Source organism: Phlebotomus argentipes, unplaced genomic scaffold (assembly GCF_947086385.1).
Source record: "Phlebotomus argentipes unplaced genomic scaffold, Phlebotomus argentipes genome assembly scaffold_18, whole genome shotgun sequence".
Lineage (NCBI taxonomy): Eukaryota > Metazoa > Arthropoda > Insecta > Diptera > Psychodidae > Phlebotomus > Phlebotomus argentipes.
Genome location: NW_026776177.1, coordinates 14,343,866 through 14,363,741, shown reverse-complemented (window position 1 = coordinate 14,363,741; position 19,876 = coordinate 14,343,866). Strand labels below are relative to the sequence as shown.

Genomic DNA, 19,876 nt, shown 5'->3' with positions numbered 1-19,876 from the left:
AAATGACTTGTACGATTTACAGCCATAACATACTGTATCTCTTACACATTTTTCCTCATGGTTCAACATATTACTCCATGTGGCATTAAGGCCATAATGTTTGCCAATAAAATATTTATTGGCAACAATTTGGCACCTTTTCTCGCCTCTTCCAGCGCAAATTCAATCAATAGCCCAATAAATATCGCATTTTTATCGATCAGACTAAAAATTTGACTGCGGAAAATTGCTCTGATAAATTGACAAAAGCACCTCAACTTTAAAGTGAAATAGAGTATGAGTGAATTTATAGTCACCACTTAAAATTTGTATATAAGATTTGTTCACCAAACGTTTCCAATTCAGATACTCTGCGAATAAGCAATCGTTCAATCTTATTTGTCTCGGAATTCAGTGTGGCAAATCTAAAGTGCATGCACGTATTGGACTTTAATTGAGTTTTGGAACAAAATGTGCACTAAACTTTTAGATTTGTGTTCCAATAAGGAATAATTGATGCTTAACCACAGAGGCTGCAAGAATAAAAAAACATTGAATCATTAAGCTTTATAGTATCAAAAATTATCCTCGTGATTCCTCGCTTCTCGCGCGGAAACATTTTATTGTGCTTAGTCTTAAGACATGGACGTAAAGTATGAATAAGAGATGAAAATTGTGATTTTAACACTTCCAGATTTAAATCTCTCGCCTTGCATTTTGTATCACGAGTCTTTTATGCAGCTGTAAGGCAGTTTGATTGACAGAAGAGAAAAGAATTGTTACTTAATTCTCAGTGGAAAGCCAAGACGCTTGCTTGAAGGGGCAATCAAGAGACAGTGGATTGTAACAATAAATCTACAGCTTTCATGGCAAGGAGTCTGCATTAAGCTGCTCAAGAGGCAAGTAATTGAGTGCAAGAGAAAAGCAGCAAAATCTCATTATAGAGCTTCGCAATTTGATTTAAAATGTTGTGCGGAAAAATTAATGCATTTTTAATGAGGAGCGAGCGAGTGGTTTTTCCAATGTATCTCAAAGGGTGTTCATCAAAGGTCGATGCTTGAGTTCATTGGATAGAATCTGGTCAAATCGTGCGAATATTTCCCTCGGTTTGATGGTTGAACCAGAGCATGGATCCCTCGTTTATTTCTCAGTGTGGCGAAAGGTGGGTTCACGAGAGGCGGGAGTGTGGAATTCGACCAACTGTGAGATTCAAGTGGGCAAATGGACGATTAGGAGGTAAACAAGTGGAAACTCAATAATTTTCCCATTAAACCCCATTTCAGTGGACTTGACCATTTCATTTGTTCCATCGCAAAACACTGGCCCAATGATTTTTCAGCATCACCCCCGCATCTGTAGCGTATAATTTAATTATCGTCTCGACCATGTATCAGTAATCAATGATTTTGAATCTGGTCACCTCGTGTGATCCAAATCTGTCACTCTTGATACATTTTCCAATGCCAAGTCAGGCGGAAAAGTGACTTTGAGGGTGTGGAAAAGTTTGCCAACCACAGCCATTTTTCCCGCAATTCTGCACCCCGAAGGCGAAACACAGAAACATGAAGTTTATTGTGCAAGTCAGGGAATAAAACTATCTCACGAGGCGACAAACAAGGCACTTCCCGGAAGGAATTTGTGGAATTGTGCAAGGACGGCGTGTTTCAAGATCACATCATTTGCGATTCACGTCACACTTCCTCCGCAATAATTATGATAATCGTTTAAAAACAAATGTTTCCATATCTCAAATGTGTCATATTCAAATTGATTGCAACTACGTGATCAAAATTGCTTGAGGGAAACTCGCGCTGGAGTGAATCTTCAGTACAAGCGAACTATCCTTGACGAGTCCTTTTCGCATAAGATTTGCCTAAATGTTGACGAACACGGAGACAGTGAAGAAGGTAAAGCAGACATGTTGGGTTAATTTGAGACGTATATGATGAGAAAGATTTTCTTAAGGACATTCAGTACATACTTATAACTCAATGTAGTCAAGATTTATTTTATGCAGGGAATTTTCTTTTGGGGAAATGCAAAATGCTGTAACATGAAAAGTTCCAAATAATGAAACCATTTAGCGAAAAGTGAATTCACTCTTCGGGATATTTTTCTTTAATTTCGCACGAAACTCGTGCAACCCACCAGAAAGACTTTAAGTCGCCTTCATTGTCTCAGAAGACAGAGAATCACTCTGGAGGTTGTCTTGGTATCGTCAGCGCTATATAAAATGTCACCCGAGGCGTCTCTACAGCCACCATCGAGCGCACAACAAACGATTTTCTCCGGCAAAATGAGTTATCTACCCCATCTTTAGCAATTTCCACTTTCACTCTGATATCTCGCCATGGCAAATAGAGATTGTGACAGTGGCTTCGGACGCTGTCCGGGAGGAGAAAGTTACATAAATGAATCATACATATTTACAGTCATGTCGGCAAGAGGTGGTGGACAAAAATTGATCCATATTGGATTCTGTGTGCGTCTCAATTGGTAAACATGTTTGTTTGATTCAGTACAATTTGCCACATAAATAAAATATTGCGAAAGTATGGATGCAACTTGGCAAATGAAATTGCGTTCTTATTCTCACCTTTTCTCCTAGAATTTATCAGGTTTCAGGATGAAATTTTCATACACACCGTCGTCCTGACCCAGTTATTTCGCCGTCTCTGCTGTGGGCATTTGCTGATGAATCGCATTCACGTTTCCTCCTCATCCTTGAGAAGTGTTAATTGTCGACTGAGGAGAGCCTTTCCCTTCGCGCCATCACATATTTATTATCCGCTCCCGACATTCGGGTCAATAAGGAGGCGTTTTACCAATTCTTCTCGCCTGTTTTCGCCAAATTTGTGGCTTCAAAGAGCATTTTTCCATCGCCTTCGGAAGTATGGGATGTGGTCAAGTGTTAAATTTATGATAATGAATCACTATAGCTTTCGCCGCAAAAGCTCCTATAAAGAATCCAGCATAGTACTTTTATGTGAGTCACAGATGAGAATTATGGTGTTTCTCAGTGGCGGAGGAAAATTGCGAGTCGCGAGAGCAAATTTAAGCACTACTTAATCATCAGCATTGTTTACCACGCAGTACATTGTCACAATAATGGGAGATTTTTGCGTGATAAAATAGACGAGGAGGACATCCAGAATATTAACTAAAATCTCACTCGTTGACATTGAAGATATTTATTAGCTCCCCGTCCACGAGAATAACATTAAAAAATAACGTGGCGGAAGAGACACGCTCTTAATCATATTTCAAAGCACAAGGGGCGTGTCATCCTGAGAAATGAAGTACATGACGACGAAAAAATTTATTGCATCGCAATGTTTTCCTCGATCTCAGATTACAATATGTAGCAAATTGACGTGCCTCCCAACTTGTAGAGTGTCGTGTGTGTTGTGAAAAAGCGAAATTGCCACTGAAATGGGCAGTTTTGTAATTTATAAAATTGAATGGATAATTTCACAGAATCCTCAGCCTTATCTCGGCAAATCCTCGAGGAGGCCTCCACACACTCACGAGAGTGTGATTTATCGGAGAGGCCACTGACCGTGATCTTGATTACTGTAACAGGCTCCCATTGATTGATTGCCATCCTCTCAGCGGACGGTAAATGATGATGAGGCGTTCTTTTCACCACCAACAACAACACAGGCGACGACGACGACAAATCTCCCTAGATTATACCTCACAATGCACACCATTTGAGAGCTCTAGCTGGGAAAATGCCCCACTAACTGTATTACCACGTCTCCGCTGGTAAGCCAGGGAGGGTTCTTGCAGGGTGGGCAGGAAAAAATCTGGGTGAATACTTTCACTTTAATACCAAACGATGGAGAGGAAACTGCGGAGGCCAGTAATACATAATGCACAGATGGATGTTCAAGTGAATAAATAAGTTATCATTTGTGGGATGAGGCGAGGAACTTCCTCATCATCTCATTGACCAGAGTGGGTTTATCTTGCTGGGCGAAGTGTGTGGCTCCCGGCACGAGCTTGTACGTGAGGTTAGGATAGGCCTTCTCCATGGCGGCTCCCGTGGACAGGGAGATGTACTGCTCCTTCTCGCCCAGCAAGAACAATCCGGGTGCGTACTTCTCGGGCTTCGACTTGATTCGCGGCACAGCCCCAAACCCGTTCGCCCGATAGTAGTTCAGTGGGTACGTCAAGGCGTCGCGCTTCTGGAAAGTGTATTTGAAGGCCTCGATGTCCTCTGCAGTTGTGCTGCCCGTCTTCATTGCTTCGAAGACGCCCAGATCGTTGGTCCGCAGCGATATCTCGGGCACGATGGGCGCCTTGAAGAAAAACACGTACCATCCCTTGCGGAACTGATCCCATTCCCGCTGCGCCACAACGCCGTAAACCTCCACCGCCGGCGCGCCGATCATCACGTACTTCTCCACAGTGTTCATGTAGCGGAGCAGATATCGCCAGCCGATAACGGCGCCCCAATCATGACAAACGAGTGTGAAGAGATCGCGATTGAGAGCCTTCACGAGCTCACGCACGTCATCTACCATATTGTCGATCTTGTACGGCTTAAGTCCAGTTGGTTTATCGGAGTCGCCATAGCCTCGCATATCAATGGCAACGCACCTAAATTAAGAAGAAATTATTCAACAACTTGAATAATCCACATAATCATTCGAAAGTGCATTATTGAATAAACACGCGAGATTTGCATGGAATTGTGATGTTCTGTAAATTTATGGCCAAATGAATTGAAGCAGAAGAAGCATCAGCATTTCTTTATATAAATTGATTGACTAATTATTTATAGAGTATATAATCTAATCATTTTCGTTTATCGATTCCGAGGGGAAAAGTTAGGACGTATAAATTCGTCAATATTGTTGAGTACATTCATGTCTTTGTAAGAGTCAACACGCGCTGACAAACACGTGTCTTATCACAAATATATTTTTTTGATTGCTGTGAAGAGTACAAATTGAAATCTAGCATGAGTCCATAGTTTATTTTGATTCATTTCCCTGTATTTTGAACTTACACTGAATGTCATGAGTTTCATAACGCAATCTCGGGAAGAGAATAAATATTCTTCTCATGCTTATGCAGCAAATAGCAAAACAATATATTAGTCAGATACAATTCTTTGAAAGAATAGACATGAAATTGAGCTAAACGATTGCTTGGCACTGAGGCAAAAAGAGTATTCCCCTTTATCTCATACGTAAGAATTTACATGAAAGTTAAAGCGTGAAATGTTAACAAGGTTAAGCGCCGTGCTAAACAGTCTGGCGTGGTGGAAAAAGAAACGCTACATGGCAATGCATTTGCATGGAATATTTCAGTGCGGTTTTTATTGCAATTGTGAATTGTAAAAAAATAACCTGGAATATTGAGTATGTCATCGGATTTATGAAATTTTTAATATCTGACGTTTGCAACAGTTTCTCGTGTGCGTGGTATTTAATTAAATATTCATGTACAATTCGACAAAAATCAGTTAAATGCGAATTTTTTGCCAGTTTCCCTCGTGAGTTATTACCATTCGGAAAGTCGCAATATACGAAATGTTATATAAAGCCATAATAAAAACATCGCTTTTACCAGGGATGCACTGAGATTTTAGAAAAATCACATCATGAGTCGGCTGTTCCATAAGTAACTATGCGTATGTGAGATTATTAATAGAAATGTACCCAACTAGACCAGCATGGAAATTGTGGATATGTTTCTATGAATAGACATCAACGGAAGAGTACCAAAATATCTGTATGGGTTGCTAGAGTGAAATTGATTCGAAAGCGAGGTATTACCAATAATCCTTGGAGAATTCCACAATCTGATGTCGCCACGAGTACCAAAATTCGGGAAAACCGTGCACGAAGAGCATCAGCGGTTTATTTTGATCGCCTTTCTCCACGTAGTGTAGTTTAATGCCCTGGAAGAGATAGTGATAGCGTGAAAAATTCGCCGCCGAATCGCACAACTTATCAGCTCACAAGAGCGTGCGAGATAAGACATACATTCACGGTGATGTACTTATGATTCCCGTATCGCGGATCTTGGAGTGCCTTCGGCGGCGTGGGGCGCTCTTTGACCTCGAGGAACTGCGTGTGACCCTTGAGCAGGTATCCCAAGATGAGCAAGAGGATGAACTTGACATTGTAGTACAAACAGAGGCTGTATGCGACCACGAGACGGATAATCCTGGCTGCCGGCACCATGATCCTCGTAGGACACTGTCACTCCTTCAGTTCACACGCAAAAGCGAACACTTTGGGCTATATTGATTGCACACCTCACAGCAGAGACTACACATCTCCACATTCACGCGACGACTAAACTGAAAGTGAGATTTCACCACCCATTTGCTCGTCTCGCCGAATGATAAGTTTCTGCATGTGGCTTCGGCCGAACCTCCGTTGGTCGCTCAAAAAGGCACAAAATCACACGGGCACGCAACTTCTGGGCAGCAGAAATGCCAAGAAGTGTGCCTTCTTGCCTGAAGAAAGTGAGAGTGGTGTGTTATTGTTCCGTCATTTTTGTCCAATGATCACGCATTATGTAATGTGCCTTTTTGACGCACAGTCGCTGACTCCTAATTGCATTAATTACCTGAAAATGTTGCCAAAACATTCGATTTAATAGGCACGGAGATGGGATTTTATCTCATTTTCACTTGGAGTTTATGAAATATTCTGTAAATCTACACATTTTAACACTAAATAATTATGAGTTACCACTCTGTGACTAAATTAGTTATAAATTCCCTTCATCGGTACACTTTGGACTAAATTTATTGATTCTACGTCAATATTTTTTTTTTATGAAAGTGAAAAAAAGTATCACGACAGTCTCTGTGGATTTATTAAAAAAATCATTTCTGCCTTTCACGGAGTTTTAGAGAATAAACAAGAAACTAAAACACATTTTGAAGCACCAATGACGCTTTGTGCCTGTTACACAAAGGTTCTCACATAAAAGTTCAATAGTTCGTAATTTAATCAGAAGTTTGCTGCCGTGAAAAGGTTAAAACAGTGCTTTATCGAATGTTATTAGTTGCGAAGCTCCATTCAAAGGATTTATTTGCATTATTATTAACTAATTTTCATGGGCAATTCGTGACTATAGGTCCACCTCAAATTACTGCATCGCACAAAAGACTATAAAATAACCCCCTCCGGGATTGTTCATTCTGCGATGAGATAGGGAAGTGTTTAATATTCCCCAGAGGGCTGTATCTTAAATTCGAGGAAATTTTCCCATAAATTTCTGCTCATGTGTGCAGAAGGATGATCCAGTGAAACCACCAAACTGCTTTAATTCAATTCCGTTCGGAAACTATGTCTCAAGTTATGTTTTATGAATGTCTGAAATATCTCGTAAAATCATTTTCGGGGTGTGATGGTCTCATCGTTCACTGGCCGCAAGTCTCTGCAGAGCGCTTCGCTCCCCATCCTCGACTTCCTGACGTGTTGTTCATTTTATGATTAGGAAGATGTGGTAAGCATCTATAAAACAGAATTTACGCTGCATTTTATACATCACACTGACCACCTGCCCACCCAACCCTCGGGCCTGAGTCGAGGCCTCAGCTTCGGGGATGAGAGCAGGGTCTAGGCGAGGGGCGAGAGGTGGTCTGCAGGCAGAAAATTGAGGATTCATGTGATTTTATGTATAAACGTGAAACACACACGAAACGTCTGACGTTATATAAAATGAATGCATGAGGAATGAAATGGGTAATTGGAAAATCTGGTTAAGTTGTGCGATGAGTGTAGCATGTCAAATTTGATTTTCCACACAGCTTTTCGACTAGTACGTGTTACACAGGGAGTTTCATTCAAATTATATTGACATTGTGTGATTCTGCGGTTGCAATTGCAATAGTACACACCACAAGAGATTGTCTCTGGAGTAGGTGAAAAGAAGAAGAGAGTTCACACTAATTTCTGAACGTAAATTGGCAAGATTTGTATCCAGCGCCTTATATTAACTATTTGTACAGTGCAAAAATCACCTAATTCATAATGCGTGATTTGCACGATGGAAAAAGCATTGAACCCTGACAGAAAGGATGTGGAATAGATAAAGTGTGAGTCGGCGGCTACGCTATGAACAGATTCACGAAATCGCAAGTGTGATATGAAAATCACTCACTTCCTCCGGTTTGCATTCGCAGGCTCCCATCTCGAGCTTAGGTTGGTGAAGATAAAAAGGTGGAGCTTTGAAGTTTTATTTGATACACCTGCTCACCCATCAAGTTGTGCCAAATGAAACGATCAATTGAGCTGCTTTGCGATGTGTGGTGTGGGAAGGCAGGAAAAGCTCTTTGCCATCCATCTCTCACCTTCTGCAGGTGTTTTCCTCCGCCGTGGCACTTTCTCCACTATTTCGGCGCACGAGGAATCGTACATGCCATGAGCATAATATTCCCAAATCCATTTGATGAAATTGACGACTTTCACGCACGCTAAGCATTTGTCAGTAAACAGTCAACTTCAGGGATTTCGGCAACAATAGACAGCTGCCACGGGCCCAAGAGCTCTCATGGGGATTGCGGGAGAAAAATCCCATCTGAGACCCTCGGGGTGTTTGTCAAATGGAAAATTGTCCCCTTGAGAATTTTACAATATTGAAGCAATTAACCCGGAGAATTTGAATTTTGGCAAAACGCGATAATTCAATTGAGAGGCACAAGTAGAAACTTTCTACTCAAGCATTTTGAGATTTAATCTGTACAGCATTTTCCACCCTCCGATGAACTCATCAACAAACTCCCTGACGATGGCGTGAATGCAGAAAAATGCCAGTGAAGTATAGAGAGAAGTTGATCCTCGGGAGTGTCGATGGGACGCACGATAAATTCGATTTGCAGACAATCCTCCAGTAAAGATTTCGTGTGCCAAAGAATGTGGGCCAACAGTAAGCGTGGATGTATCAACTTTTTAATGGAAAAACTTCCAAAGTTAATATGTAGTACATCAATTCAGATGCTTGCGTTTATTTGTGTAGTTCAATGTAAATAGAAAAGTCCGCTATAGCCAGAGCACTTCGCTATCAAGTCTGCATCAGACTTCGTATTTCAATTAGTTTGTCCCAGGAATTCCAAAGGAGAAACACAATATGAAGTTAGACATAGTTTTTTTTGGATAAGTGCGAGAGATATTGACTAAATTCACTTTCATAAATTGACATTGCAGTTGGAAAAGGTTGAGCCATGTAATATAATCCAATAATGCCTACATTTTGATTTTAAAGTTTAATTACGGCGCTACCTAAATCTTGTTCATATTGAATGATATACATTATTTTATAATTCACGAAACTGATTCATTTTAAATGGTATGTATTCCTAGCGATTTAATCAATCTATCGACGCCCTTTTTCTAGAGCTCGCTCGTATTCCCTCGTTGACACCTTTCCAATTGTGCAGTGATATTTGCAAGCCGTGGCCATCATGATGGCACCTCTGGGCTAAATTGTGAATGTGCCTTGAATTTTCTATTCTAGAGCCTTGGATGAAGCGGATGTCAGTGCAGAAGTCATTATCACTAGAAAATCGCAATCCTTGGGCTATTTGGGTGTCTTCTCTTTCGTGAGACTAGTGATTAGAGGGAATTGTTTCATCATGCCCACAGTATCATCTTCGCCCTTTGATAACGGACAATCGTGCAATCTACCGAGAATTGAATCTTGGCCTGACGTTCGATTTGATGTCAAGCTCAAAATATAGTGTTGACATTGGTCAGCAAATGGGATGGGACGGAATTCCCAGCATGTTCGATTATTACTACATGGCCCGTCCTCTTGTGAACATTGGGTGGCATTCTAGGACAGTCAAGAGGACAGTAGAGAAATTGCATACGGGATGCGATTGAGAAAATTTCACCCTTCCTCGAGGATGACACAATTATTTTTGGCCTCTGTCCCATGGAACATTGTGGAATATCCTTTCCCATTGTTGACTTGTAATTCATATATTATGTAGCCCTTTTTCGATGCTGAGAATTCATCTTGACGCTCTCTGCCCGAAAGAGTGGCGCATATAAGAGACAGTGTCTACGTGACTGGAATAAAATGCAATTTTCTATTTACCCAATGGTTTATTCTTCCATATTCCCACTGTTTATTTATTTATATTCCACGGAGCAGTGGAAAAAATAAATAGAGCGGCAATGGCTGCGGATATACTGTTATGCTTTTTCAAACTTTCCCACTCGCACACAACGGGCCGCCCTGCCAAGTGTAAGGTGAGAGATCCTGGGGAGCGCATTTCGCTGTACCTGGGCCATCTCATTTTCATAAGTCTTATCAAAATTGAATCAGCCTCGAATAGTCCGGGGTGAAATGCAAAGTGTGGAGCGAGAATCCGACTCTATGGGTGCTACCGAATTGGAGAGGGCGTGAGCTTTCGGACGGCAATAGTAACCACTTTATGTATATTGCATGTACATAAATTTGCTCCTCAACCCATGAGATGATTGAAAAGTTTCCGAAGCTTATTATACAAAATTTACTACATTAGATTTTCGCCATTTTCAATTTCCAAATGGATTTTTCTCACCTCTATTGAGAAAACTTTCATGAATTCTCGCCTTATCTGCAGCTCCACTATATATATATCAACATTTCTAAATTGGATTAAACAATGCTTGCAATTTTCACCTCTTCACTTTGTTCTCAACTTCAATTAAAATACTTTGCATTTTTAATATAAGAAGTGCAGCGGAACACAAAACAATTTAAGCGCTCACAAACTATTTTAGAGTGTAGGAAAAATATAGTGCGTCTCATCTTCTTTTTTTCTCTCTAAATTATTCACATAAGTAAAGACTGTGTAAGCTTAATGCATTACTGAGGTCAGAATTGAATTAATCTATGGACCGTCATTCATTTACTGCGACCTAATGCATCTTCATTCTACCTGTCACCTCACCTCTTCCATCTTTCGCCTCGTCCAGAGATCCTTCCGTGTGATTTTGTATTCAGCCCTTGCTAATGCACTCTATGTTAAATTCATCCTCTTAGCCAAGTGAAGGTACTGCCGGATTTCCTGTGCGTGAGCGTCGTTCAGCTCTTGAGCAGCGTAATTACTGTTTGATGTTCTTAATACAGGCAGTCCTGAAGCATCGAAATTGCATTTCTGCAGACTCTCCAGCGCTGATGAGTGGGATTTTCACATGTGACAGATCCCAAAGTATCTGGACCAAGAATTTCGATAAAATTGGTGGCGGATAAATTGAAAATTCAGACGAAAACTCTAATACAATTCTCGTTGATGGCAATCGCAGAGGATCGGTTGAATTTTTTGTCACACCATCGCTCATAGCACGAGGAAAGAGGGAAGTATCTTAGGTAATTAGATGCTAGATTTCTAAAAGCTCACATACAACATTCCAAAGTAATTATGTGCAATAAATTGTGAAATACGAGAGTATTAATTTGACAGTGCAAAAAATACGCACACTCAGCCGCCAGATATTTCCTCCTTTGATGCGAAACCAATCCTGGCAGTTGTAACACATATTGCAGACGATTGTTGATTACATCTGTGCCATTTTCGGCTCCATAATAGCATTCGCGCCGTCATCATCGAAGTGAGGGAGCAACAGAAGGATACTTCTTCTCCTATTTGCCTCATGCACACCCCATGTTTATGTAGTTCAAACACCCCATCCCGGTGCCATTTCATCCTCACTACTCTTAAAGCCTATCAAAGTGATGACGTCACTCTCCTATGTTACCCATGGCAACGTTCTGGATCTGGCTGGATACCGTGTTCGTGCTGTGAAGCGCTGCGAGTGTGTTGGAGTGGCTGTTGGAGGCCATGGTGTGGGAACTTAACCAGAACTGCAGAAATTATTTGGGATACATCTCGCTGAGACAGAATGTATACACAATTTTGATATAGTGCTCTATATAGAGTCCCCACCTCTCAGACGGTCGAAATTCCAAGGCGGCGAATACAATGTAACAGAGTCACAAAAATTTATACGACATCTCTATGAATACCATGTTCAAATATCACGCAGTCCCTTGCTGAAGGGGGACTTTTCGGCACTAAATTTAATAGGACACATCACTGAGCATTTGTTTGGCACGGGAAGAAAAAATCCAGGCCACCGATGCCAAGTCCCTAATTCGGTAATACTTTGCAAATCTTAAGTGCAATTCTGCGCCAATTTTCACACTCAGTCTCGTTGGGTGTAAATCAAAGTGAGAATTGCATGAGAATACTAATAGATCCTGTGGAACAATGTGGCTGAACGTCTGAAAAAGTTTCTTAAAATCGGGAATGCATCATGACTTTTGAAGGATATTGAAATATACTCTCACTGAGAATATTATGAAGTTGTCTTCCTGTATACTATAAAAAAACAAACACCGAGCGCATCTTTGCATATTGTCGATTACTTTTTCACAATATCTCGTCTGTTATGGTAATTCTGTGGATACAATATCGGATGAAGGAATTGGAAAATAAGAAAATACATATTTAAATTGCTCCTTGAGGCAAATGTTAGAAGAAAAATATTTGCTTTAGCAAATTTTACTGATGTTAAAAAAAACAGGTCAAATGACGCTGCTTTCTATTAAGATATTTCCACTCAGTTTAGTCAGTGAAATACCATTGCTTCTCCATCGCCACAGAGCATCGAGTGTCGAAATGGCGATAGAGATTTTGCATATTTCGAACTTAACGCCGATGGAGAGTGTCTTCTGAGATGGGGAGTAAATATTTATCCGCACATAAGAAGGGTTTGCGCCATGGCACGTGTATATAAGGTGGATATATTCGATGCCCAGGTGAGCATTGGCAAAGTTCAATTGGGACGACCGAAGTGGATAGAATGTTTGGGAAAACACTGAAGATTCCCTCGTGCACATTTTTCCACCCTCTTCGGGGAGGCAATGGCTACGTCTAAGAGAGAACATTTTATTTGTCTGTAGCGTCAGTTATTTCATAAACTCACACATACTGTAAATATGGTGCTTTCGTTGGCACCTCACACAGCATTTCACCCTGTCTGTATGAAACGCCTCGGAGGGCAATTCTATTTACTATTGAGAACTCACGGGGGATTGTGCATTTCCGTGAATTTTCACTAGAAAATCATTTCCGGTTCATTTGACATCTCCTCGACTAAACAAATAAAAATGTTTCTCTTCTGTTCAATTTATATTTTTCCTTGATAAATATAATCGCGAATTTGGGGCATGTGGCATCGAGCCGGGGAAGATTGCATTTGGAGCGAAATTCACGGTGTACGTACGACAAATAACGAGCATGTTTGTACTGTTGACTTCCGGATTTAAATGTCAGACTCTATAGTATTTCATATTTGTGTATTTGTTCGCCAATATCATGCGTGTGACAATCATGCAGCACAATCTGAGAAACCGCAAGTTGAATGTAATTGATGAGGAATTATTGTGTTATGGTAGTATTGGCATGCAAAGTGACACAAATTCATTAAACATTATCGTTAACGAACCATGATGAGTCATCTTGTTCCAATGCTTCTGGGCGAAAGGGATGAATATATCCCTTTATCATCTCTGTTATTAGTTCAACATCTTAACGAAGAAGATGATTATTGGCCTCACAGCTACAATACACGAGCTCTGCACAATAAAGCGTTAATGAATTTGAGGATTTATCGGTCACTATCCAGCCCACAGCACGGGTAATTTCTAAATCATGACACTTCACACACTGAAAAGCTCGCATGGGCTGAAAAACTGGGCGAGCATGTTATTCAACAACGTGAAAATGGTGGGAGAAAAGAAAACAAATCGTATGCATAAATTAACTGCCTAATTATGTCCTCGATAATTATTTAATCATGAGAATGATCACGCAATTCCTCCTTGTAGATTTCTCATACGAGGATAGTGGTAATGAACAATTAGTAGTACCTGAATAAATTAATTCATACATGGCACAGGCAGAAAGTGTAGGTGTAGTTGGCAATGGAGTGTAGATTTACCTTACATCCCCACACACGACATCAAGGAATTCATTTCCACCGGGGCGCGAGTGGAAATTTCGGAAGTGTAAAACTGATAAGAGGATTATTTTCTACCAAATGCTATTTCTAGAAATATCTTATTGATTGATTGCCAAATTAAGTTACTACTTAATTACATCTCCAGTCAGTTTATTATCGTGGACCCAATGGAATACAAGACATTGTCATTGGCATCGCCAAACGAAAGAGAAAGATGAATTCCTCCCACATTTACATAAAATCGGTTTGAATATTAATTATGATGTGATTACGGCAACATAAACAGGTGCCTGATGAATTGTTTATGGATGCATTCCGTTCACACATTTCTACCAATGGATGTCGTTTAGCGTGTATATAATTTCGAGCTGAATTTATAGAAATTATCGCTGCGGGCGCCAATTGAAAAATCATTCAAACTCCAAAAGGTGTTAATTAAAATAATTTGAAGCGACATAATTTCAGACTCTGCGGCTCTGCATTTGCAATGAGATATTCCATTTCGCGCTGAAAGAAGAAAAGCACAGAGAATAAATTTATCTGAATATACATTTTGATGAAATATGTTAAAAATCCATTTATGAGACAAAAGAAGTGTGTATCAGAGCGATGAAAATACAATTTGGAGTCATAAAAAAATTGTCGATGCATTGAAAAAGTAACTTGAGCCGAAAATTTATTGAATTTATGGGTGAGGCAGAGGGAAAACCACATATAATATGCAGAGTCACGCATTGTGTTTGTTCAAGGGCTTTCTAGGGTGCTTGCAATTTCAAATCGTCCGAAAACTCCTTCACAGTGCTATTTGAATATGTATGTAAGAACTCTATTCTATCGCAAAAGTTATCTCACGATTTCAGCTATGTTCAATTAGGGAATTTTCGGGGCTAAACATTTATTGATCTGTGTGCTTTCTCCTCCGCAAAATTTATGCGGTTGCGGATCCGGAGAAGAGTTTGCGAATTTTACAAAATACCCACTTCTATGTACACATTAGGCATGAGAATATTGGCATTTTCTTTCTTTGCATAAAATGATATGATTTTGCGCGGGATATGTGGATGCGGGAGGGGTTGCAGATGGAAATTCAATTTTGCGTTCTGCATAACTGAACTCATTTGCGAAGCACGTTTAATTAAATTAATCAATCAATTAAAAGCAATCAAGCTAATATAATATTCATAAAAATAGATGTCGATCCTAAAACTATAAAAATCACTGTTTAATTAAAAAATAATAATATTCAGTCTACCGAGGACCATAAAATTAGTACTTTGTATAGTTTTTAAGACTTCATTATAGGCATGGCGGCGCGAAAGCAATTAGAAGCTTGTTAAAATATTTGGAGCAATGTGTAAAAAATTTGGTTTTATTCCAAGACAGTAACCAAAGTGTCGTAAAATCCTGGCATTAGCAGCTGCTCACAGTCAAGCCACCGGGAATACATAAATGCTGGCGCGGTTCTTTTCATTTTTACGACTCGATCTATCAGCAAAATCACCTCGCTAAATGCACTCTATTGAAATTTCATAATCTTCCCCACGGTGCATAGCGGCACACACACAGTGCATGAGTGTGTGGCGAAAGAATTGAGAGTTCCTTGGGCGGGAGAACTCATGGTGTTCCTGCGGGGAATAACTTTCCACCTGTGCGCTGATGTGGTGTGTCGGGGCGGCTGAAGTTAAATGGATGGGATGCTGTAAAGTAACTTGTCAGATGGAAAAAGCTCGCATTCGTCAAAGTTTGGGTGAGTCTCGGTGCTCATTTCTCTCTTGCCGCGCTCTCTTTGAGGCTGAGCACAGCCCTGGGAAAAGGGGCGCCCGTGCGCATGTGGCGGGCGCTTCGGGCTGCCGTCGGGCCGTGGCGCCGAGGCGCGTCTCTCGGCGTTTTGGGGATGTATTGGCACCGCGAAAAGTGCAGTTGGGCGCGACACGTGGCAGAAGATAGAGCCCTCGTCCTCAGCATCAGTGTGATGTGAGACTTCGCGCGCTGAGCATCTCGCAGTGTCACCCAAAGTTAGTTAGGAACCTGTGCAGGGCCTGCAGATCACCTTCAGATGGACCCCAGCCGCAGGAGACAGTGCGGTCCGCAGCCGAGTGCTGGTCCCGTGCAGGCATTGCCACATGAATCATATTTCAAAACATTCATCTCGCACTCCTATTAATAACACAACGAAATAGTATTTTTGGTGTTGCTCGTTCGGATGAGAAACAATCAGTCTGCGTGGTTCAGTGTTTAATACTAAGTAAATAGTGGACTTGTCTATGTAAATTGCGTGTGATTACGGGGCAGGTGTCAAATTAACACCTGATTGTATCAGTGCGAGTGCCAGTGATACGAGATAGGGAACAGTGACGGAGGTCCTCTGTATGAAATTATCGAGTTAATTTATCAAGAAAATTTCCCATTGGATACACACGTCGAAATTGTAATCAAGCGTAAGTTATCTTCATTATTGGTGTGTTAGAGAAAGTACCCCGGCACATTCTCATGCCTTCAAAAGGGACTCGGAAAAATACCTCTCCTTATATGTATAAAAATTACACAGGCTTGAGTAAGTTTCGGAATCTCCTTCGACGAGATGTAATTTAAAAGACACGCATAAATGCACCTCGAAGGATTTCCACGGGTGGCAAAATGGTGAAAAATTGGCATAAAAAATAATTCAGCATTTTTCATCGAAAAAAAACTCCCTCTACACTCCAATTCATTACAATCACCATCAATTTATGCTCGTAGCTTCGGCACTCTTTTGGGGGGGTTTCGAGAGGAGGAGGGTCGAAGCTGACTTTGTAGAAAAACACCCTGAAATTTCCTAAGAAAAACCCCCCTTTTGGCACAATTTCCCCCTGGCTTTGGTCCCTATGCCCCGAATTCCCGGAGATCCAATTGAGAAAAATAACCGAGTCGTTGAGCGAAGGGCGTCGTCTCCATATTCTCGACTTCATTATAATTTAATGTGTATCCGTAAAAATAAATAAACGCTAGATTAGATTTCCTTCCGCCGCCCCCAGGACAGTCCTTATCCGTTCGCCGGCTGGCGGAACTATGCCCAGGAGAGTGGAAGGAATCTCCGAAATTTTAGGAATTCCGACTGATCGTCTTTCGAAATGCTCGATTACCAGATTTGCCGACGCAACGCCGTTCGCCCATACCCTTCTGGACCAAACGAGCAAATTTATTAATGGGCCGCACTTTATCGTTGGCTCTTACAATAAATCTCGCACCGAAATTCCTTCAAATTTACGAAATAGCACAACAAGAGGCACTTAAACACAGTCTAAGTCTCACTGGGAATTCTTGTCGGAGGGCAGGGGTTGTTGGGAAAGTTCTCGAGGCAGAAAGCTCGAATTGTTCTTCAAGTGTTTCTGCAAAGTGCTTTGTTTCCTACAACACAAAGTGATTAGCAATTTGAGGTGGTCAAAACTTTTCACACTGTAAAATCTCTAATGACAGGCTGAGTGATAGTAATTATGATGGTATGTTTTTACGGTGGGAAAAATTTTTGGTTCATTATCGGATTATTGCTGAAAACATTGCATGCATTATGGAGATATCATAGTGAGTCACTATCATATTTCACTTTGCCCAGCAAACCACAATTTATACGGACGGGGAGGTATAGGGGCTGCAAAAGGGTGTCACGAAACAAAGCTCAGGGCTGATGTATCGCTGTGTCTGGCAAATGTGGATGAATGGCCCCCAAATTTGGATGAGAATACTCAGAATTTTTGCCTCTTTGCCACTGACACTCAAAAGTCAATGTTTTGCAAACCATATCCTTTGGAAGTTTCGTATATCATGAACATCATGGTAAACACACCACTTCAAATTGCAGTTTTCAATTAGTTTGTCTGATAGTGATTTCCCTGCATTTGAGCTTTGTTTGCAGAAAATGTGTGCTTTTGATGTTTATCCGGATTTTGACGCTTCATTGGGTTGATCTAAACGAAATTCACATTCGGCGCAAAATACTAAAATTATTACACATCCACATGCATATATTTGTGAGGCACACACCCAGAATATGTCTCATTAGTTGAATTTTGCCAACAAACAACACGGCAATTGAGTTTCTTTCAGTGAAAAGTGGAGCATAAATGTCTATAAGAAATACTTATTACTCTATTAATAAAATACTATGAGAAGTTTATGTATACTGTGCTAAAAATAGATGCATAAGCATAATTTACACATTGTTGAGTATCGCAGTGTGAACATTTGTGTATGGTTTTTAAAACATATCACACTGTGTTTTGCTTATGCCTGAAAATATCACATTGCCAGACTTATTTTTAAATTAAATAAAAAACATTGCCGTTACTTGAGTAATTTGGCAGTGAAAATGTCCCGTGATTTCAGGAAACTTAACAATGTGAATGGAATTTTTAAAGTTTCTCCTTTACTTAACTCGAGTCGCAAGTTGTCATAGGGGCGAGAGAATATTTATTTTGCCACTCTCTGGGCTGAAGTAAAATGAGAAAATCTTTGTCGCATTTATTGAATTATATCTTGTTACGAAAGTGAGTGCCCTTTTTAAATTTCATAATATACATCCTTTTCAAGTTGCTCCGAAAAACGATTTAGGCTGCCTTAGAGATGATCAAATTATAATACCAGCCTTTTCAAATACATTCCATTTTACCTTACCATGTTTTCATCCAGCGTTCCTTGTGTACATTCTCTCCTTCATCTTCTTGCTCGCACTCCTCAATTCTTCCACATTGAATGAATCTATACCGGAATAAGCGTGAATGTATATAATTTCCCTCAGACCAATGGTGCTTTTCTCTCCTTCAAGTGGGGCGCACCTCAAGTGGGTCGAGCGAAATGCTCACACATTTTTTCACCTTTCCTCTCAAGAAAGCAGGACCCAATGGAGGAAACATAATTCCCAGAGCCCACATTCGATGATGATCTTGAGCCGAGAAGGCGTTTAACTTAAATATAACACTTATATTTTTCCACATACAAAGTGAAACAGTTTACCTATATTTTATTCACCTATTTTATCGCCACACTCAACTTGCAAGTCACTCCTATTCGTTGGCCAAGGAGCCCCAGGGACGATTCAGTCTCTACTCGGCGGAGTGGAGAAACCCCGTTTTTCTCTCTGGCTCCACTCTTGTAAAATTTTGATAAGCTCCAGGAGGAATCTTAAAAAAAAACAATATCATGACAGAAAAAGTTCGGGAAATGGTAAATAAAACTTTATCCAACACCAACCAGTGGTTTCTTTGCAAGCAAATATTGTTTGGAATAATTTATTCGCTCTGTGAAATATTGAGCGCATCTCAATGCATCCAAAAGTTTTGCACTTGATTTCAACAGTGCATCACAATACATAGGAAAGATACAATATTCAAAAGTCTGACAGGGACAGGAAAAAGCTTGGCGAGCTTATTACTTTATTTGTACATCAAGGGAGAATATATAACTTCTATATTCTCTCAAATATTTATCATTGAGCCCCTCCAACAATGGCAAGTTGTGATGTGTTAATGCTGATAAATTAAAGACTTTAAGTCGAGAATGAGAGCTTGGGGAGGCTCATTGTCTGCCAACCTTGGCTTTGCGAGACATTTTCACCCAGAGCAAAAGGGTTGTTAACATTGTTCCTCTTCCTTCAGGCAAAGAAATCATGACACACATTTAATTTATTCAATATTTACCACTGCCAAATAATCACAAGGTAATGCCTTAGTGTTGCGTATTATGCTCCCATTCATATTCACCTGAGGCAGCAAAGCTCCCCATTTCATCTGTGTTTTGCCGCTGTCACTCTGCTAAATTAATTTCTAATTAATACAACTCCATCAAAGTCCGAACATCACAAGGCAAAGGACGTTGCGTTGATGAGTTTAAGCTCCTGTGATATTCCTCTATCTTCCTCCCGACACACCCCT

The 19,876-nt window shown here is 40.5% G+C and overlaps 2 protein-coding genes across 10 annotated transcripts in view; one reads left to right on the top strand and one right to left on the bottom strand.

Moving 5' to 3' along the window:
• The window catches only part of LOC132259713 (disintegrin and metalloproteinase domain-containing protein unc-71), a 168,618-nt gene that overhangs the window by 34,605 nt on the left and 114,137 nt on the right, over window positions 1-19,876 (top strand). For 2 of the 9 annotated variants that reach the window (XM_059757454.1, XM_059757452.1), the window contains exon 1: window positions 15,909-16,408. The exons of the other annotated variants lie outside the window; for them this stretch is intronic. The gene's annotated coding sequence lies outside the window, so the exon portion shown is untranslated. Of the gene's footprint in view, window positions 1-15,908; window positions 16,409-19,876 lie in introns of those variants that run through there. 9 annotated transcript variants of the gene reach the window in all.
• On the bottom strand, window positions 3,806-6,289 carry LOC132260078 (epoxide hydrolase 1-like). Its single transcript, XM_059757995.1, has 3 exons — window positions 5,979-6,289; window positions 5,769-5,893; window positions 3,806-4,584 (listed from the first exon to the last, which is right to left on the bottom strand). The coding sequence occupies exons 1-3, from the start codon at window positions 6,177-6,179 to the stop codon at window positions 3,891-3,893; spliced, it is 1,020 nt and encodes a 339-aa protein (XP_059613978.1). The 5' UTR covers window positions 6,180-6,289; the 3' UTR covers window positions 3,806-3,890.

What these genes read in the sequence shown, in the direction of transcription:
- LOC132260078 (XM_059757995.1), bottom strand. Translation starts at nt 6,179, where the DNA reads ATGGTGCCGGCAGCCAGGATTATCCGTCTCGTGGTCGCATACAGCCTC. An exon ending in ATAAGTACATCACCGTGAAT is followed by an intron (nt 5,894 to 5,978) that starts GTATGTCTTATC and finishes TATCTCTTCCAG; the next exon opens with GGCATTAAACTACACTACGT. An exon ending in GAATTCTCCAAGGATTATTG is followed by an intron (nt 4,585 to 5,768) that starts GTAATACCTCGC and finishes TTCTTAATTTAG; the next exon opens with GTGCGTTGCCATTGATATGC.